The sequence below is a fragment of the Caloenas nicobarica genome, chromosome 5 (assembly GCF_036013445.1).
Source record: "Caloenas nicobarica isolate bCalNic1 chromosome 5, bCalNic1.hap1, whole genome shotgun sequence".
NCBI classification, from domain to species: domain Eukaryota; kingdom Metazoa; phylum Chordata; class Aves; order Columbiformes; family Columbidae; genus Caloenas; species Caloenas nicobarica.
The window spans coordinates 6,266,647-6,281,528 of NC_088249.1; the positions used below are offsets into that span (position 1 = coordinate 6,266,647).

Here is a 14,882-nt window from a genome sequence, read left to right on the forward strand (position 1 = left end):
GCCTGTGGTGCCGGGGTACTGCAGAGTGGTTTGGAACTGGCGCTGTAGCAAGGGCCAGGCAAGAGGTTTACTGCTGTATGAGGACAAATATGCCTCAGTCCCACTAACTAATTTTTCTGCTGCTGTTACTGTCTTTCAGGAAGAGGGCTTTGAAAATCAGTCCTAGTAGCTAGGAGGATTTCAAGTCCAGAAGTACCTAGATCCATCCTGAAATCCTTTCCTCCTCTGGGTCGTATTTAAACAGGTTCTTAGCTTTCAGCATATACGGTCTAGAAGAAGGGATCGAATTCCTTTCATTTTGGAAAATCACAAAGAAAAGACATACTTATTTCTTGTAAAAGCACAGTGATTCATTACAGTCCACGGAGCAGACATCACCTCGGTCAGCACAGGTAATAGGCACACATTAAACTCTTCATCTCAGTGTTTCTTGCTGGTCAATGAACTGTGTAGTGTTAATTTAGCAAGATCTACCAGGCTTCATCTTTTAACTCTGGCAGCATGCTTTAGGAACTGATGAAGCCTCTCAGGACATTTCTTTAGCACATTGTAATGCTTCATAGAACTGAGAGATTGAAAAAGAAGAAATATACTGTAGGTTAACCAGACCGTTTACTTGCCAATGTGAGGGGGCACTACACAGAATTTTGCAGCCTGATTTTCAGTGTTTGATGTGCTGAGTTTTTCCTTTATCTTTGGAAAGATGTTTCCATATCCCAGTACTTGTTAGAGTTCTGTTTCAAGGTGATACTCAGCCTTTCATCTGACAAAAGTCTCGTTTTCTTCACAGCCAGTTCTCCAACCTTGAATACAGACTTTCCTGATTTGTTTCTGTTCCCCAGTATTTGCCTTGTCTCCTCCTCAGCTTGTGGGCACATGTGACACAACAGGGAAAGGTTGGGGACAGGACTGAAAAAAAAATAGCACTCTTTCAGTGTACAGTGCTATCTGCCCTTAATTTTAGAATTGGTTGCTATTGCTCTGCAGGGACTCCTGTCTAATTAAAGTTCAGATAGTTAGATAATGCTGTCTCAACATATATCCCTGATGCTGTGCTGTTTATTCACATCAGGTATTCATAAGACAGTTGACATTTTCTTCCTTAAAGATCTCTCAGGTAAATTACAGGCATTTTACTGCTCTGACCTTTTCCTTTACATGAAGAACTTCTGTTTTGACCATTTTTTTGGTGAATGTAATGTTAGAATTGATGTAATTGGAGAGGTATCGTTGTTCTAGTCTGTATATTTGGGCTATTACCTGTAATGATCCTCTAACACTGGTATTTATAAGTTATTATCTCTTACCAAACTACTTTAAATTTAAAGAAAAAGCCAGACTGTTTCACTAAATGGCTTTGGTGAATCATCTTTTCCCTTCCTTCCCCTGAATACTACATTTGCTTTCCTAACACATTCATTTTGTGCCTGAGTCTTAGAGAGATGGCTTGCTCTGTTAATATATTTCTGGAGTTCTCCTGTTATGAATAGCTTTTTATGGCTTTAATGTAGTTTTTGAAAATTCCTCTATTATTGATCTAGATATTATCCCAGCAGGAGTCAAAACCACAAGACAATTGTGTGAGGATAATTCCTTACTACAGTAGCATTTTATTCTGAAAGCCTGCTGTGTGGTGTGTACTTTGATGGATGACCCACTGTTTAAAATGTGGATTAGACATTGGCTTGCTAATTAAATGCCTTAAGGAGTGCCTGTACCCATTCAGTCTCAGTAAATTTGTGGAATTTCTATTTTATTTCTTGCTTACATTCTTATGTTTACTTCGTTCTGTTTTCTGACTTTGTAGAGAAGAGTGGGAGTAATGGCAAAAAATCAGATTACTTTCTACCCTCATTCAAGAGTTTCAGCTCAGGTCAGAGGTCAGACAATGAGGGCTCTTGATTTCAAGACTAGGTCTGCCAGATGGGAGGATGAGGAGAAGTGATGGGTTTTGCATTTCAGAATGTGAAGGGAGTGAGGAGAGCACTCACCTGAAATCTGAGAGATCTGAATTTGGATCCCTCTTGCCTCCTGAAGGACCATCTCCCATGTCTCAGAAGAGAACCATAATTACGAATCTGTGAGGTGCTCTCAGACTTCTCTGTTGAAGTGCCCATGCTTGAAGCATTTTACTGGGAGGGAAAATGTGAGACTATTCATAGTTGAAGAAAGGAGATGAAGTTATTCTACTAATGTCTGAGCTCTTAAATTGAAAGAGCAGCCAAGGAGAGGGGCAAGGACTTCTGCACACCTCCAGGAAATGTTTCCTGAGTATAATCCCCATTCCTCTTGTTGGGTTGTTTTTGTTTGTTTATGTGTGTTTGTTTGTGGTTTTGTCGTTGTTGTGTGTGTTTGTTTGTTTGTGGTTTTTGTTTGGTTGGTTAGGGTTTTTTTGGTGAAGCAGCTATGAATCAGAAACAGCATATTTACTGCTAAGGCCAAACATAGAATTTCTTCTACTGAGAAAGATTTGGGCTTTTTGTTCTAGACAGAGGAATGTGTAGAGAATCACAGAATGTCTTAGGCTGCAAGGGACCTTTAAAGATCATCTAATCCAAGCCTACTGCCATGATCAGGTTGCTCAAAGCCTCATCCAACATGGCTTTGAACACTTCCAGTGATGGGGCATCCACAACTTCTGCAGGAAACCTGTTCCAGTATCTCACCACCTCATAGTAAAGAGTTTCTTCCTTATATCCAACCTGAATCTATTCTCTTTCAGTTTAAAACCTTTACCCCTTGCCCTATCACTACAGGCCCTGGTAAAAAGTCTCTCTTCATATTTCATATGAAAGCCCCCCTTAAGTATCGAAAAGTAGCAATAAGGTCTTCCCAACATCTTATCATCTACAGGCTGGACAATCCCAACTCTTTCAGCCTTTTTTCACAGAAGAGGTGTTCCAGCTCTCTGACCGTTTTCACAGCCCTTCTTTGGACCTGCTCTAACAGGTCTTTGTCTGTCTTGTGCTGGAGGCCCCAGAGCTGGATGCAGGACTCCAGGTGGGGTCTCACGAGAGCAGAGTAGAGGGGCAGAATCACCTCCCTTGACCTGCTGGCCACACTTCTTTTAATGAAGCCCGGGATGCGGTTGGCTTTCTGGGCTGTAAGCACAAATTGCTGGCTGCTGTCCAATTTTTCATCCACCAATACCCCCAAGTCCTTCTCTGCAGGGCTGCTCTCAAACAATTCATCCCTATGTCTGTACTGATATTGGGGTTGCCCTGACCCAGGTGCAGGACCTTGCACTTGGCCTTGTTGAGCTTCAGGAGGTTCACATTGACACACTTCTCAAGCCTGTCAAAGTCCATCTGGACAGCATCCCTTCCCTCAAGTGTATCAATTGCACCACTCAGCTTGATGTCGTCTGCGAACTTGCTGAGGGTGCACTCAATCCCACTGTCTGTGTCATTAATAAAGATATTGAACGATACTGGTCCCAATATGGACACCATATGGACTTGTTACTGATCTCCATTTGGACATTGAGCCATTGACTGCAACTCTTTCTATGAGACCTTGCAGCCAACTCCTTATCCATCGCATAGTCCATCCATATCCATACCTCTATAATCTAGAGACAAGGATGTTGTGTGAGGCCATGTCAAAGGCCTTACAGAAGCCAAGTTAGAGGACATCTGTTGCTCTTCCCTTATCCACCAATGCAGTCACTCCATCATAGGTAGCCACCAGAGTAGTCAAGCAGGACTTGCCCTTGGTGACACCATATTGCCTGTGTCTAATCACCTCCCTGTCATCCATATGCCTCGACATATCTTCCAGGAAGATCTGTTCCATGACATTACTGGGAACAGAGGTGAGGCTGAACAGTAGTTCCCAGGGTCCTCCTTTTTACACTTTTAAAGAATGGGTGTGAAGTTCCCTTTTTTCCAGTCACTGGGGGCTTTGTCTAACAGCCGGGGCTTTGTCTAACAGCCATGGCTTTTCAAGTATGATGGAGAGTGGCTTAGCAACTACATGAGCCAGTTCTTTCAGCACCCTGGGGTGCATCTCATCAGGTGCCATGGACTTTGTGTTCAGGTCCCTCAGAGGATCTCAAACCTGATCGTCTCCTACAATGGGTGTAGCTTCATTCCTCCATTCTCTGCCCTGAGATTCATGGACTTGAGAGATGTGGGACAAAAAATTGCCAGTGAAAATGGAGGCAAAAAAGTTGTTTGATACCTCAGCCTTCTTCATGTCAGTCCAGGTTCTCTGTCTCATCAGATGGGCAATGAAAATATTGATTCATCTAAACAAAAGCAAACTAATCATTTTCTATTAAACACAGTAATTAATACTTTTCTTTAAAGATTTGAGTTTGAAATCAGAGTTGAAGAAAAAGTTTGTTCTATAGTAATGACCTTTTTGAGAACAAACCTGCACATTTGAGAACAAACAAGCAGATGGCCCTGCTTGGGTAGGGGACTGTGGACAAGATGATCTGCAGAGGTCCCTTCCAATCTCAACTCTTCTGTGAAACCTTTAAAACACAAATAGCTGTGTTTGCAAAGGAAGTCATTCTGTTTTCATTACTGTCACCAGCTGTCTGGAAGTGCAACTTTCTTTCACTGTAACTGCTCCTTGCTTATTTAAAGGAGATGGAGGCAGAACCTAGCTCTTTGTGTTCCTCAAGCAAGGCCTGACAGATGAATTAGGAGGAGGAAGGTCCATGGTTTTCTTCTGAAAGTGCTTGCAGAACACATTCAAGGCCAAATTGTGATGTTATTTTCATCTGTGTCCCTGCACATGTAATTATCTGTGTCGCTCCACCTAGAGAGCTCTCAGTGATGCCTTCAAGTAGAGAAATGTGCCCTGTGTTCAAAATAGAGACTTCAATAGTGTAGAGAGGAATCTGTGGTCTGAATCAGTGATGATTATTTTATTCTCATTAATGAACCTTACTTTAGGCACAGAGTGTGTAGGATCAGATGAGTTAAAACTAATAAAAACAGGCATGAAATGAGGGAACACATCTCCCCTCAGTTGCCTTTGGGACAATTTAGCCCAAACATGGGCTTTGGAGATTCCTAGTTGGCATATGGGGCTGGTCATGCACACTCAAGCTCTTGGGGATGGGTGGTAGGGTTGGCAACACTCCATTATCTCTGTGAAACTCCTTTCTTCACCAGCACCATCCCCTGTCCTTTCCGCTTCCTTCTCCTGCATAGAAGGAAATTGATGATACCTGTTCATCAGGCCTATGCTGTACTTTCCTGCACTTTACCTGACTTGTGTTTTCATGGAAGCAATTGCTTTGAGGCCTCAAAGCAGCACTGAGGCACTTGAATATCCCAAACACTTCATTTATAATTGCATTTGGTGGTTAACTTCTTCAAGTAAAGGCAACTGCTTTCTCAGTTCAGGATGGGGTGAGAAACAGCCATGTCTGCTCCATCAGATGTGGATTTATACAGGATTTGCTATTTTGTAAGTTCAGTGCTGCAGTACTCAGAAGTAGAAACTATCTCTTGCATACATGGGAGATGAGGGAAAAAAAACAGGAGAGAAAGGCACATTTTGGGAGGTAGAGGGGGAGCAATTTATTCTAATCCCTCTGAAATTATTTTCTTGCTGAAAATTGTTAGATCTGGATGGACTAAGCCAACTGAGTTACCAAGACAACCTATCCTGTCATGAAGATGACCATGTATCTGTTGATTCAAGAACAACAATTCATATTAGGGGTGCTGGGCAGCATAAACGGCCTAGGATGGAGACCAGCATTGCCGATGGCATTAGCCAGCAAGCCACAGAAGGACGTTTGGAAATGGAGACGGCATTTGAAGTCAATGATGCTACTGACAGCTCATCAGCTTGGAGCCCTGAGGTATGGTGAATTGTCATTTATTACACACGGTGCAAGCTTTTGAAAGATATTAGGGGCCAAAAAAATGTCAGGGGAGAAATGAAGTGAAAAATTGATTAGCATAGTGCAAGATAATGGTACTGCTGTGTGCAAGAACATGCACCCCTCTCTATGTGTTTCTCCTTTTTGTTGTTTTTTACCTCTTGCCACTAACACTCATTCAGAGAAGCTCTTTTATTGCTTGATTTCTGACTGCAATTTTTGAACTGAAATTAGAGCCATTAGCTGCCTGACAGCATTTACTATCATTTTGCAGTGGCCCAGGCCTTTGTTACTGGCTATATGTGCAGGATGTGTGTCTAGGGACGTGGTAGTGTGGTCACTGGGTCAGATCTGTGCCTCGTTTTCTGAGTAGTTTTTGTGGCTTAGACAATGGGAAGCATCTGGAAAGCTGGAGGCAACTGGTGGGGGTGGCCCGTGACTTGGCCAAGTGACCATCATTCTGATCCCCATTGATACCAGGCATCCTTCCAGGGAAGGAGAGAGCCTGAGAGCTCCTCTGCTTTCCCTTAATTCTGTACTTTTATTTTGAAGCCTCAAGAAAAAATGACAGATTTTTAAAGGATTGTAAACACCTGATGACTTAGCACCCTCCTTTTCTCTTATAACCATTCTGCGTGATGTGTTGATTTTCATTATTATTTTACCACAAGATTAAATTTTTGAAAAAAATATCAGCCTGCATCAGACTTATTAAAAGAACGGCACAAAGGTCACATCTTCTGCCTGAGTTAAAAGAGACTGTTCTTCAGCTGTGAAATGAATACCTCCTTCATGCTCTGAGCAACAAGACTTTGAGGGAAAGGTTCCTTTTCTCAGCACACGATGCGGGCAGACAGTTAAAGAGATGGAAAGCAGCTTCTCAGTGCATATGCTCCAGCCCTAAGGGGTGTTTTGAACAGCATTTTGTTTTGCTGCACAAACTGGTCCCACAAAATACTCCACAACACATGGGCACTCTGTGTGGCAGCAGCCCTGCCCTCTCTTTGCTGTGTGCCTCTGACATGCCGTTTGTCTGCCCATCTGAGGCTCATTTATCTTTTTCCACATTTGATATACATTGCCATGGTTCACATGTGCCGCAGTGTCTCCAGTGTCCTCTTATATTTCTTTGGAATACATCTCTCATTTTGTTTCTAGTATCTACATTTTAAAACTGCAAAGAATGGTTATAGCTTCAGAGGGAAGGTATGTCCAAGTCCCAGATTACTGTAAGCAGCTTCTCATCCAAAGGTATTGTGTGGATTAATGAAAGACTTCTTATTGCAGGAACTAAATGTTCTGACATGCCAGAAATGTCCAAGCATGATTATGCTCCACTCAAAGGACCTCTTTAGAGAAAAAAATGATAATTTTATGCCCCTGCAGTGGAACCACAAGTACCATTTCAAGCCTTGTCCATAATTAGCTGCTCTTTCAGGTTCCTCTGGCAGAAATGGACTTATTTTGCCTAGTGAAGTGGATATTGCCTGTCCTGAATGACCGGGTTAGACACACAGTATCAATCTTGGCTTGACATCTCAACAACTGTGCTGGGAAGAGGGAAGAAAAGAAATTCAGATTAAGTATCTAAACCCCACACTTTCCTTGGATTCCAGTTTAAGTGTCTGTATAACCAACACATTCATAAATGGCTCAGAGCCATGGCCGAGCTCCGAAAGCCAAGGGGAATTCTGTCAGTGACTTCCATAGAAAGAAGATTGAGCGTCTGTAAGCTTTATGTACTGAAAACCTGCACAGAGCTGTGTCCTAGGTAGCACAGTGCTCTCTGAAAGGGCCAGCCCATGAGGACTCTCAAGCTGAGTTGCCCACGGAAAGGTCACTTCCACAGTGTTTGGCACTTCTCTTTCCCTCTCTGCCTCCAGTTCATGCAGTTTTCTCTGCAGTGGATGTAGCCACATCTATAGTAGCACAATTTGAGATTGTCTGAAATCTAGACCCTTTCTAGGATCTAGCTGTTCTGTCAAAAAAAAGAAAGAGCTGACTTTCAGTCTACTCTGCATGCTGCCAGGAGATGAGATATTCAGAGCTGTTGGGGCAGGAAAGTGCCTCTTGGATCTTCATCCAGTGGGTCTATGATGATGCACACGAGTTTGCACTCTCCAGCTCAGGCATGGAGGTGAAAGCGAAGTTTTGCTGCAAGCACTGTTGTCTCCACACTTTAGCAACAGTTCTCCCGTGTGCCTTGATTCCATCTCCACAATTACAAGTACGTAGATGAAAGTGGGGAGGGATGCACATGTGGAGGGAAACATGAATCAAGCACAACCCCGTTACGTTTCCTTCTTAAATATTATTCCATCAACCAGACAGAAATAACTTGACAGCTACACAGCAGCACTTACCATTTGCGTAACATCACGTTCTCTCCAGGCAACCTGGCCTGCCTTGTGTTTTTGTCTTTGCAGCCTGCTGTTCCTACAGAAAGGCATTTTTATGGGCAACCAAGTCCTTTGATGTGCTAAGTGGAGATTTGTCTCTCTTCGCCATTATTTCTGCAAGACGTATGACAGCATGTCTCCATCACTAACGTGCACACATGGACTTTTGTAGTCATGTGCATGGATTCCTTAAACACCTGTGAAAATACAGAAAAGCTGGAGCTTTGCATGTCATGGCAGATGAATCCGAGCACTTGAAAAGTATATTGACAGGAAGTAGGGATAAATTTTGAGGTTTGTCCAAGGTGTTGTTTGAGACATATGCTACCCTAGACACTTCTGAAAGGAATAACATCAGAAGTCCTGTGGCGCATCATCTGTAATCTAAACAACAAGATTCCTGTGTTGAAAAGAAGTGTTACTTGAAGTGCGAAAGAAGATAAATGTTTGAGGAGGAGGGTGACTCAGACTGCTAGTGACAGGCCTTAATTCACCTTCTGGCTATTAACTGGAAATCTTTCCTGAGTACAGTGTATACTCATGTTTAAATACAAATCATTGATCACTATAGCAACCCCTTTATCACATGAAGCACATTCTAGCTCTAAGATAGAAAAGCACTTTTGAACAGAAACGCACACGCCCACTCATCAAAAGGTAAGGTGAGCATCCATGGTTTTTATGTTGTTTTATCAAGATGATTTTTGTTTTAAAAGTAGGCAAAAGACTGTGTATGAATTGGTCTGTGCATGTTTTGATTCTTTATTTTGAATTTTTATTCTCAGTGTATTAGTATCCAAACTGAACAGAAGGAACAGATGCTTCTCTTGGGAGATTTAAAAAAGGAATAAATAATCAATATGTATTTTTAATCAGACTGTTTTTCTCTAGCTATAGGAAAACCATTGAATTATAGGGTAGCATCTAGAAATGGAATTTACATTCTGCAAGAAATTCTGACATGGTGATTTCCCCTCACATCAAATTGAACAGAGTGCTTAATTTTTAAAATTTTCAACAGAATAAAAGATCCAAAAATTTAGCAATTTGACTAAATTGTTTGATTTCAGTAGTGTAAAAATAACCATTTTGAAAAAATTCCAGTGTATCTTCAAACTAATAGGTTGGGTTTTTTTGTTTTTCAAATGAATGAAGGCTAAAATTTCATAATGCCTCAAAACTGACATGAATGAGGTTTAAAAAAAATCCTTTGTTTAGTTTTTTCCTGTGTAGAATTTTGCCAAATTACCAGTCCTGCAAAACACTTAAATATTGAGGAAACTTTTTGTTAGAAATGTTTCAACAAGTGCTGTTGCTTGCTAGATATTACATAAAATCAAGCAGTTAACTAGCACTCGCCTTTCAAGAAACAGTGGGATCCTTATTCTGCAGAGCAAGTGCCTACGCTTGCAAGCACAAGTGAGAACATTATTTTTCTTTAAACACGGTTGGGATCACAGAGGCATTTGGACTCCAATGGAGGTTTTACTTCTTCCTTCTCTTTACAGGAACGTGATGAAGTGAACAGTGTACCAGCTCATCATGGTGCTCGTGAGCCCATCTGTAAATGTGGTGATCTAGATGTCATCTTCAACTATAAAGCCTCAAGTCAAAAGCTTGTAGTTACTGTCTTGGAGGCCAGGGACATCCCAGACAAAGACCGCAGTGGTGTGAACACCTGGCAAGTGCACACAGTCCTGATGCCTAGCAAGAAACAGAGGGGTAAGACAAGTGTTCAGAGAGGACCCATCCCCATGTTCAAGGACAAAATTACCTTCAGTAAGTTGGAGCCAGAGGAGTTAAGCAGCCATGCCATTCGTTTCCGCCTCTACGCGGTGCAGAAGGTGATTGGAGAGAAGATGATGGGAGAGCAGTTGTTCTACCTGAGCAAAATCAGCCAGGAAGGGGAAGCAAAGGTGACATTGGTCTTGGAGCCAAGGAGTAATTTGAGTGTAAGTTTGATGAAAGAAATACGGAGTCTGTAAAATTGTTCATCTAGTGAATGGAGACCAGCTGTACCTAATATCTTTCATTCAGGGCTGTTAGGATGGCGCTGGTGGATCTGTCCTACTGTCACTTAAGAAGTTACAAGTAAGAGTAAGCACAGGGCATGTCTTACCTGCACAAAGCTGTGCCTTATTGACAGTGGCTCAGCTAGCAAGCTTACACAAAATCGTGTAGATGTACTACATCTACACAAGTCAGCAAATGCTGTGCTATGCAGAAAAATAGCTTGCTCCCAGAACCACCAAAGCTAATTACATCTTAATTTCAACAAGGACAGTAGTTCTTGTGCGCTGTTGTGTTGGTGGACCTGTATACAGTATTGCCAGTGCAAGAGCTACCTCATTTAGCACTAGCCACTATCTTGGGGATCTCTGCGTTGTGTAGTTTCCATGTAACCAGATATGCTTAGTAATGTTCCTTTTCCTGACAGATGGAAGTGGAGAGATGGGTTATGTCAGGAGGAACTGGCTGTGCTGCTTCATAGTCTTCCATGCACATCGCAGTTGTATCCAGCTCTGGCTATGCCAGTCAATTTGGGTAGATGAGCTCTATTGTGACTCATTGTCTACAAAAAGCTCAATGAGAGGTTGTGCACATGGAATGAATAAATCATTGTACTCCAGGTGAAGAAGGGGTAGAGAGAGCATCATGGTAGCAAAGAAAGTTAGAAAATACACAGTATATGGGCAAAAATCCCAAACTGCAAAATGCATTCCATCCAAAAGTTATTGTCAAGATTTACCGTGCATTTGAAGTAACAGGATGTATTCTTATCTCAGATGCTTTGGTTTACGCTAGTGAGAACACATTATGCAGAGTTCCTCATCTTTAAAGAGAAAGTTCAGAGACATATTTTGGTAAAAGTGATGCTCTGATTCTTCTGGTGCCCCATCATAATTCATTCTTAGTCACTGTCATTTCTTAAGAGAGATCTTACTAAACAAGGATACAAGATATAGGTTAAGGGAGGATGGTGGTGAATGTCCTGATGAGACTTTTGGTGTTCTTTCCCCACAGAGTGCAGACTCTCAGCTTAGTCTGTCAGCAATCTCTCACAGCGACAGCACTTCTTCAACACAGTCCCTGTCGCATGGAGGGGTGCCAGAGCTGCTCGTGGGATTGTCATACAATGCCACTACGGGTCGGCTGTCAGTGGAGATGATCAAAGGCAGTCATTTCCGAAACCTCGCAATTAATAGGCCACCTGGTAAGTACTTTTACTGCTATTAAATAACACTATTGAGTCAAAATTTGCTTTTTATTTTCTTGTTCAAGATATTCAATTATGTCATTTCTGAGCTGGGTTTCCTTGCAGACTATCTGATTGAAAATTAAAAGCATTATTTCAAATATGTGTGCTGGTAAATTTTACAGTGTAATTGGAGGCAATCGTATGAAGACACAGCTCATGGGACAGTAATACCTGAATGTGTCTTTTATTGCATATACCTTTACAACATCTGATTATGGCAAAAATGCTATTATACCCAAAGCACAGAGTAATTCTCAGCAGATCCATAAAAAGAAAGAAGTGCTTTTCAAGTGATTATATGCCACCATGTGACCTACAAAGGCCCTGCCTAGTGCCATTAAGTGTTTCCCAGGGCTACACTTTGTTTAGTCCCCTTGCCGTGCTGCTGAGCACTAGGTGACCTGGTGCTTTGGGCCCTTTGGGCATCCTGCTGCTGTGAATTCTCTGCTGCCTCACAAGAAAATCTTCTGCAGAAAGAAGATTTGAAAGTTGTTGTTCTGAATTGCAACAGTTCAGTTCCCTGCATTTGATACCTAAAGGAAAAAATTGAAGTTGTCTTACAGTGGGTTTAGTTAGTGCTTGAGCTATATCTAGTCCTTGAGAAGGAAAGTGGATGGATGGTGCTGATGTCCACGGTGGAGATGGGGTCATGCAGCCATAGTACCCGGTGTTCTCTGCTTTGCTGCTGGGGTGCCTCACTCAGGGGCTGAATGTCAGCACTGTATTGATCTCATATTGTCGTTTTGCCTCTTGTCTGAAACCAGCAGCTAATGGCGATGTGAAATAACATTTGTTTGTTGGTGTGTCTGCTTTTTGTGATGGGGTTGCCTGCCTGTCAAAGGTAATGACCTTTGACAGTTCCTTGCACTTGCTGGATTTGACATTGTATCTCCAGCTTGCAAAATGCTAAGATTGCTTTTGCACGATGCTGTGCTCTTTGGCCCAGAGCTAGCAAAATATTTATATAATATTTCAGATATTTATATAATATTTCAGTATATGGACATGAAAACTGAAGTTTCCACTAAGCTATACTTCAGTGTGTTACAGAAGTAATCTCTATCATCAATCCCTTGAGAATTAAGGGCAAGTCTATGCAACAGTAAAACACATGACCCTGGTCTCTGTAGCCCTAGGTAGTCTTGCCTTACCTGTGGCAAGGTAGGTCTCCATGTGAGTTACTTAAAGACATGTTCTTGTTTGCATGTACATTTTTTACTAAAAGGTTTCAAATTGGGATCTTTTAGTAATTATAAGCAAGAATAGACTAAGACAAGAGTCTTACCACATGCTCTAGCAAGCAAGCTTGGCTGTGTTTGTATATGCTGCACTGTAGATACATACTAAAGTTTTATTCTCAGAAATTAAAGTAGTCCCAATATAGGTCCATTTTTTTTGCATTTTTTTATGGCACGTGTTCACATATATACCTCTGTGGTATTGGAGTTTTGTCTTTTACCTGCCTGAAGATGTGGATTATGCAGCACTTCTGTTCTTAAATCAGGTCTTGCATAAAGTTGTCTTGTATCTGGCTGGGTCAGGCATCTGTAATGCCCCTCTTTTTCCATAAATGAAATGTCTTCACTACATAGAACTCAAATAATTACCTTTCAGCTTACTACCTGCACTATCATGACCAAACTACCGATAATGTTGGTATTCTTCTAACAAATGTCTTTCCGGGTGCATATTGTAATAGCTCCATGTGTTGCAGAAAGCTGAACAACCCTGTAACTCATTGTGTGTGTGTTCTGGGGAGTTGTGTGTGTCCTGGGCCTCTGGTGGGACGGGGTTTGACAGGTTAGCTGTGTGTGCATAGTTGGCTTCAGACAAACCTGGTTTACTCGGTTTGATAAACTGGCCAAAGTCTTCTGTCAGCCACCCAGACTAATAGTCCTCATGTTGTTTTATAACAGTTCTTCCATCTTTGCTGTTAATGCTATCTTGAGTTGTTTCTTCACATCCTTTCTGTATCCAGATCAAATTTAGCATTGTCAGTCCTGTATCTCTCAGTGTTAGATCATTTTTTAGGTGAAACATGGAAATCCGTAAATGATTGCAGGCAAATTCTGAACTTATCAAAATCTGCTTGTTTTATTCCAAGTCACACTGTTGTGTCTGCATTCTGCATTGTTCTGCACCTATAAAGTTCCCAGTAGTGTGGCGAGAAAAGGAAAACCCCAGTGAAGCAGAAACTGAAAGAAGTTAAAAACAAGGAAGAAACCCAGTACCTTTCTCAGATGCTGGAGCAGCATTTCACTGATAACTCCTGCAGGCACTGCAGAGGAGTGCTGTGAGGTCCAGTCGTTACTATCTGAAACATGCTGGTGGCTGAATGCGATGCTCGATAAGTCCTTCAGCAGGTGAAAACTAAAACTGCTGTGTTCCTTTCTGAGGATGAGCAAATAGCCCTTGTCTTTTCTCAAATGCGTCCTATCTGCAGTTCTGTTGTCTGAGGCCCAGAGGGAGTGATTTATTTCTTTAAAGTATCACGGGGATTTCAGACATAATAGTGTTCCGGGACACTTAAATGCCAAGCCTAAACTGCTATTCAGGGCAGATGTTTATGGTAAGAATGAGAGAAGTCAATGTGCAGAATCCATCTTCATTCCCAGCCCTGCATGCACAGAGTCTATACGGTACCCATATGCAGTCCTGTTGCAGCCCAGTGGGTTTAGTCTTGCCTGCTGCTGACATCTGCAGCTATGGGGGATGACAGCAGAGTCTTGCATGACAGCAAATTCTCCAGCTGTGCTTTTGTCTGCCTTGACCCTCTTCTCTGCCACCTGTGGTCCTGCACAGGTGAGCTCAGCATCTCCTGCAGTGTGCGTGCTGCCTCCTTGGCATCCTTGCACAGGGATTTCACTGTGTGCAGAAGAAAAAACTGGACTGGGGCACTGGTGATTTTAGGTGTTAAAGACTGCAGAGGCTAAACCAGATGGTTTTCTGGAGAGGGAAAGGAAGATTGTGCACGTCTCAGTTTTTCCTGGGCACATAGTCTCCTTCACTGAAACCTTTGAACTGAGTCAAATAAGTATCAAAGTCATGAGTGCTTACATGCGTAATAACTGGGCTGGAAAACAGCAGGACAGCTTACAGAGACTTAAATCTTGCAGACAGTGTCTTCTCTTCAGGTCACATATGTGGGATTTAAGGATAGTTTGGTCAAGGATAAGTGTCCAGGTATTGTTCTGGGGAACATGCTGAATTATAGGCCTGAGTCCACAATCCCTGATCACACAAATAGATCCATTATCACTCAGAGCACTTAAGAACACTCAAGAGTATGGCTGCAGCATCGGACCATAAATTATCAGTGTGTGCCAAAAAAGCCTCATGCAGAAAAGCATCTGCAGTTTTGCCAGACATGGACACC

The 14,882-nt window shown here is 42.1% G+C and overlaps 1 protein-coding gene across 1 annotated transcript in view; it reads left to right on the forward strand.

Moving 5' to 3' along the window:
- The window catches only part of SYT16 (synaptotagmin 16), a 41,200-nt gene that overhangs the window by 17,812 nt on the left and 8,506 nt on the right, over nt 1-14,882 (forward strand). Inside the window, exons 3-5 of the mRNA XM_065636516.1 lie at nt 5,586-5,827; nt 9,756-10,199; nt 11,272-11,461. Of these exons, the coding sequence (XP_065492588.1) occupies nt 5,586-5,827; nt 9,756-10,199; nt 11,272-11,461 (876 nt within the window). The remainder of the gene's footprint in view (nt 1-5,585; nt 5,828-9,755; nt 10,200-11,271; nt 11,462-14,882) is intronic.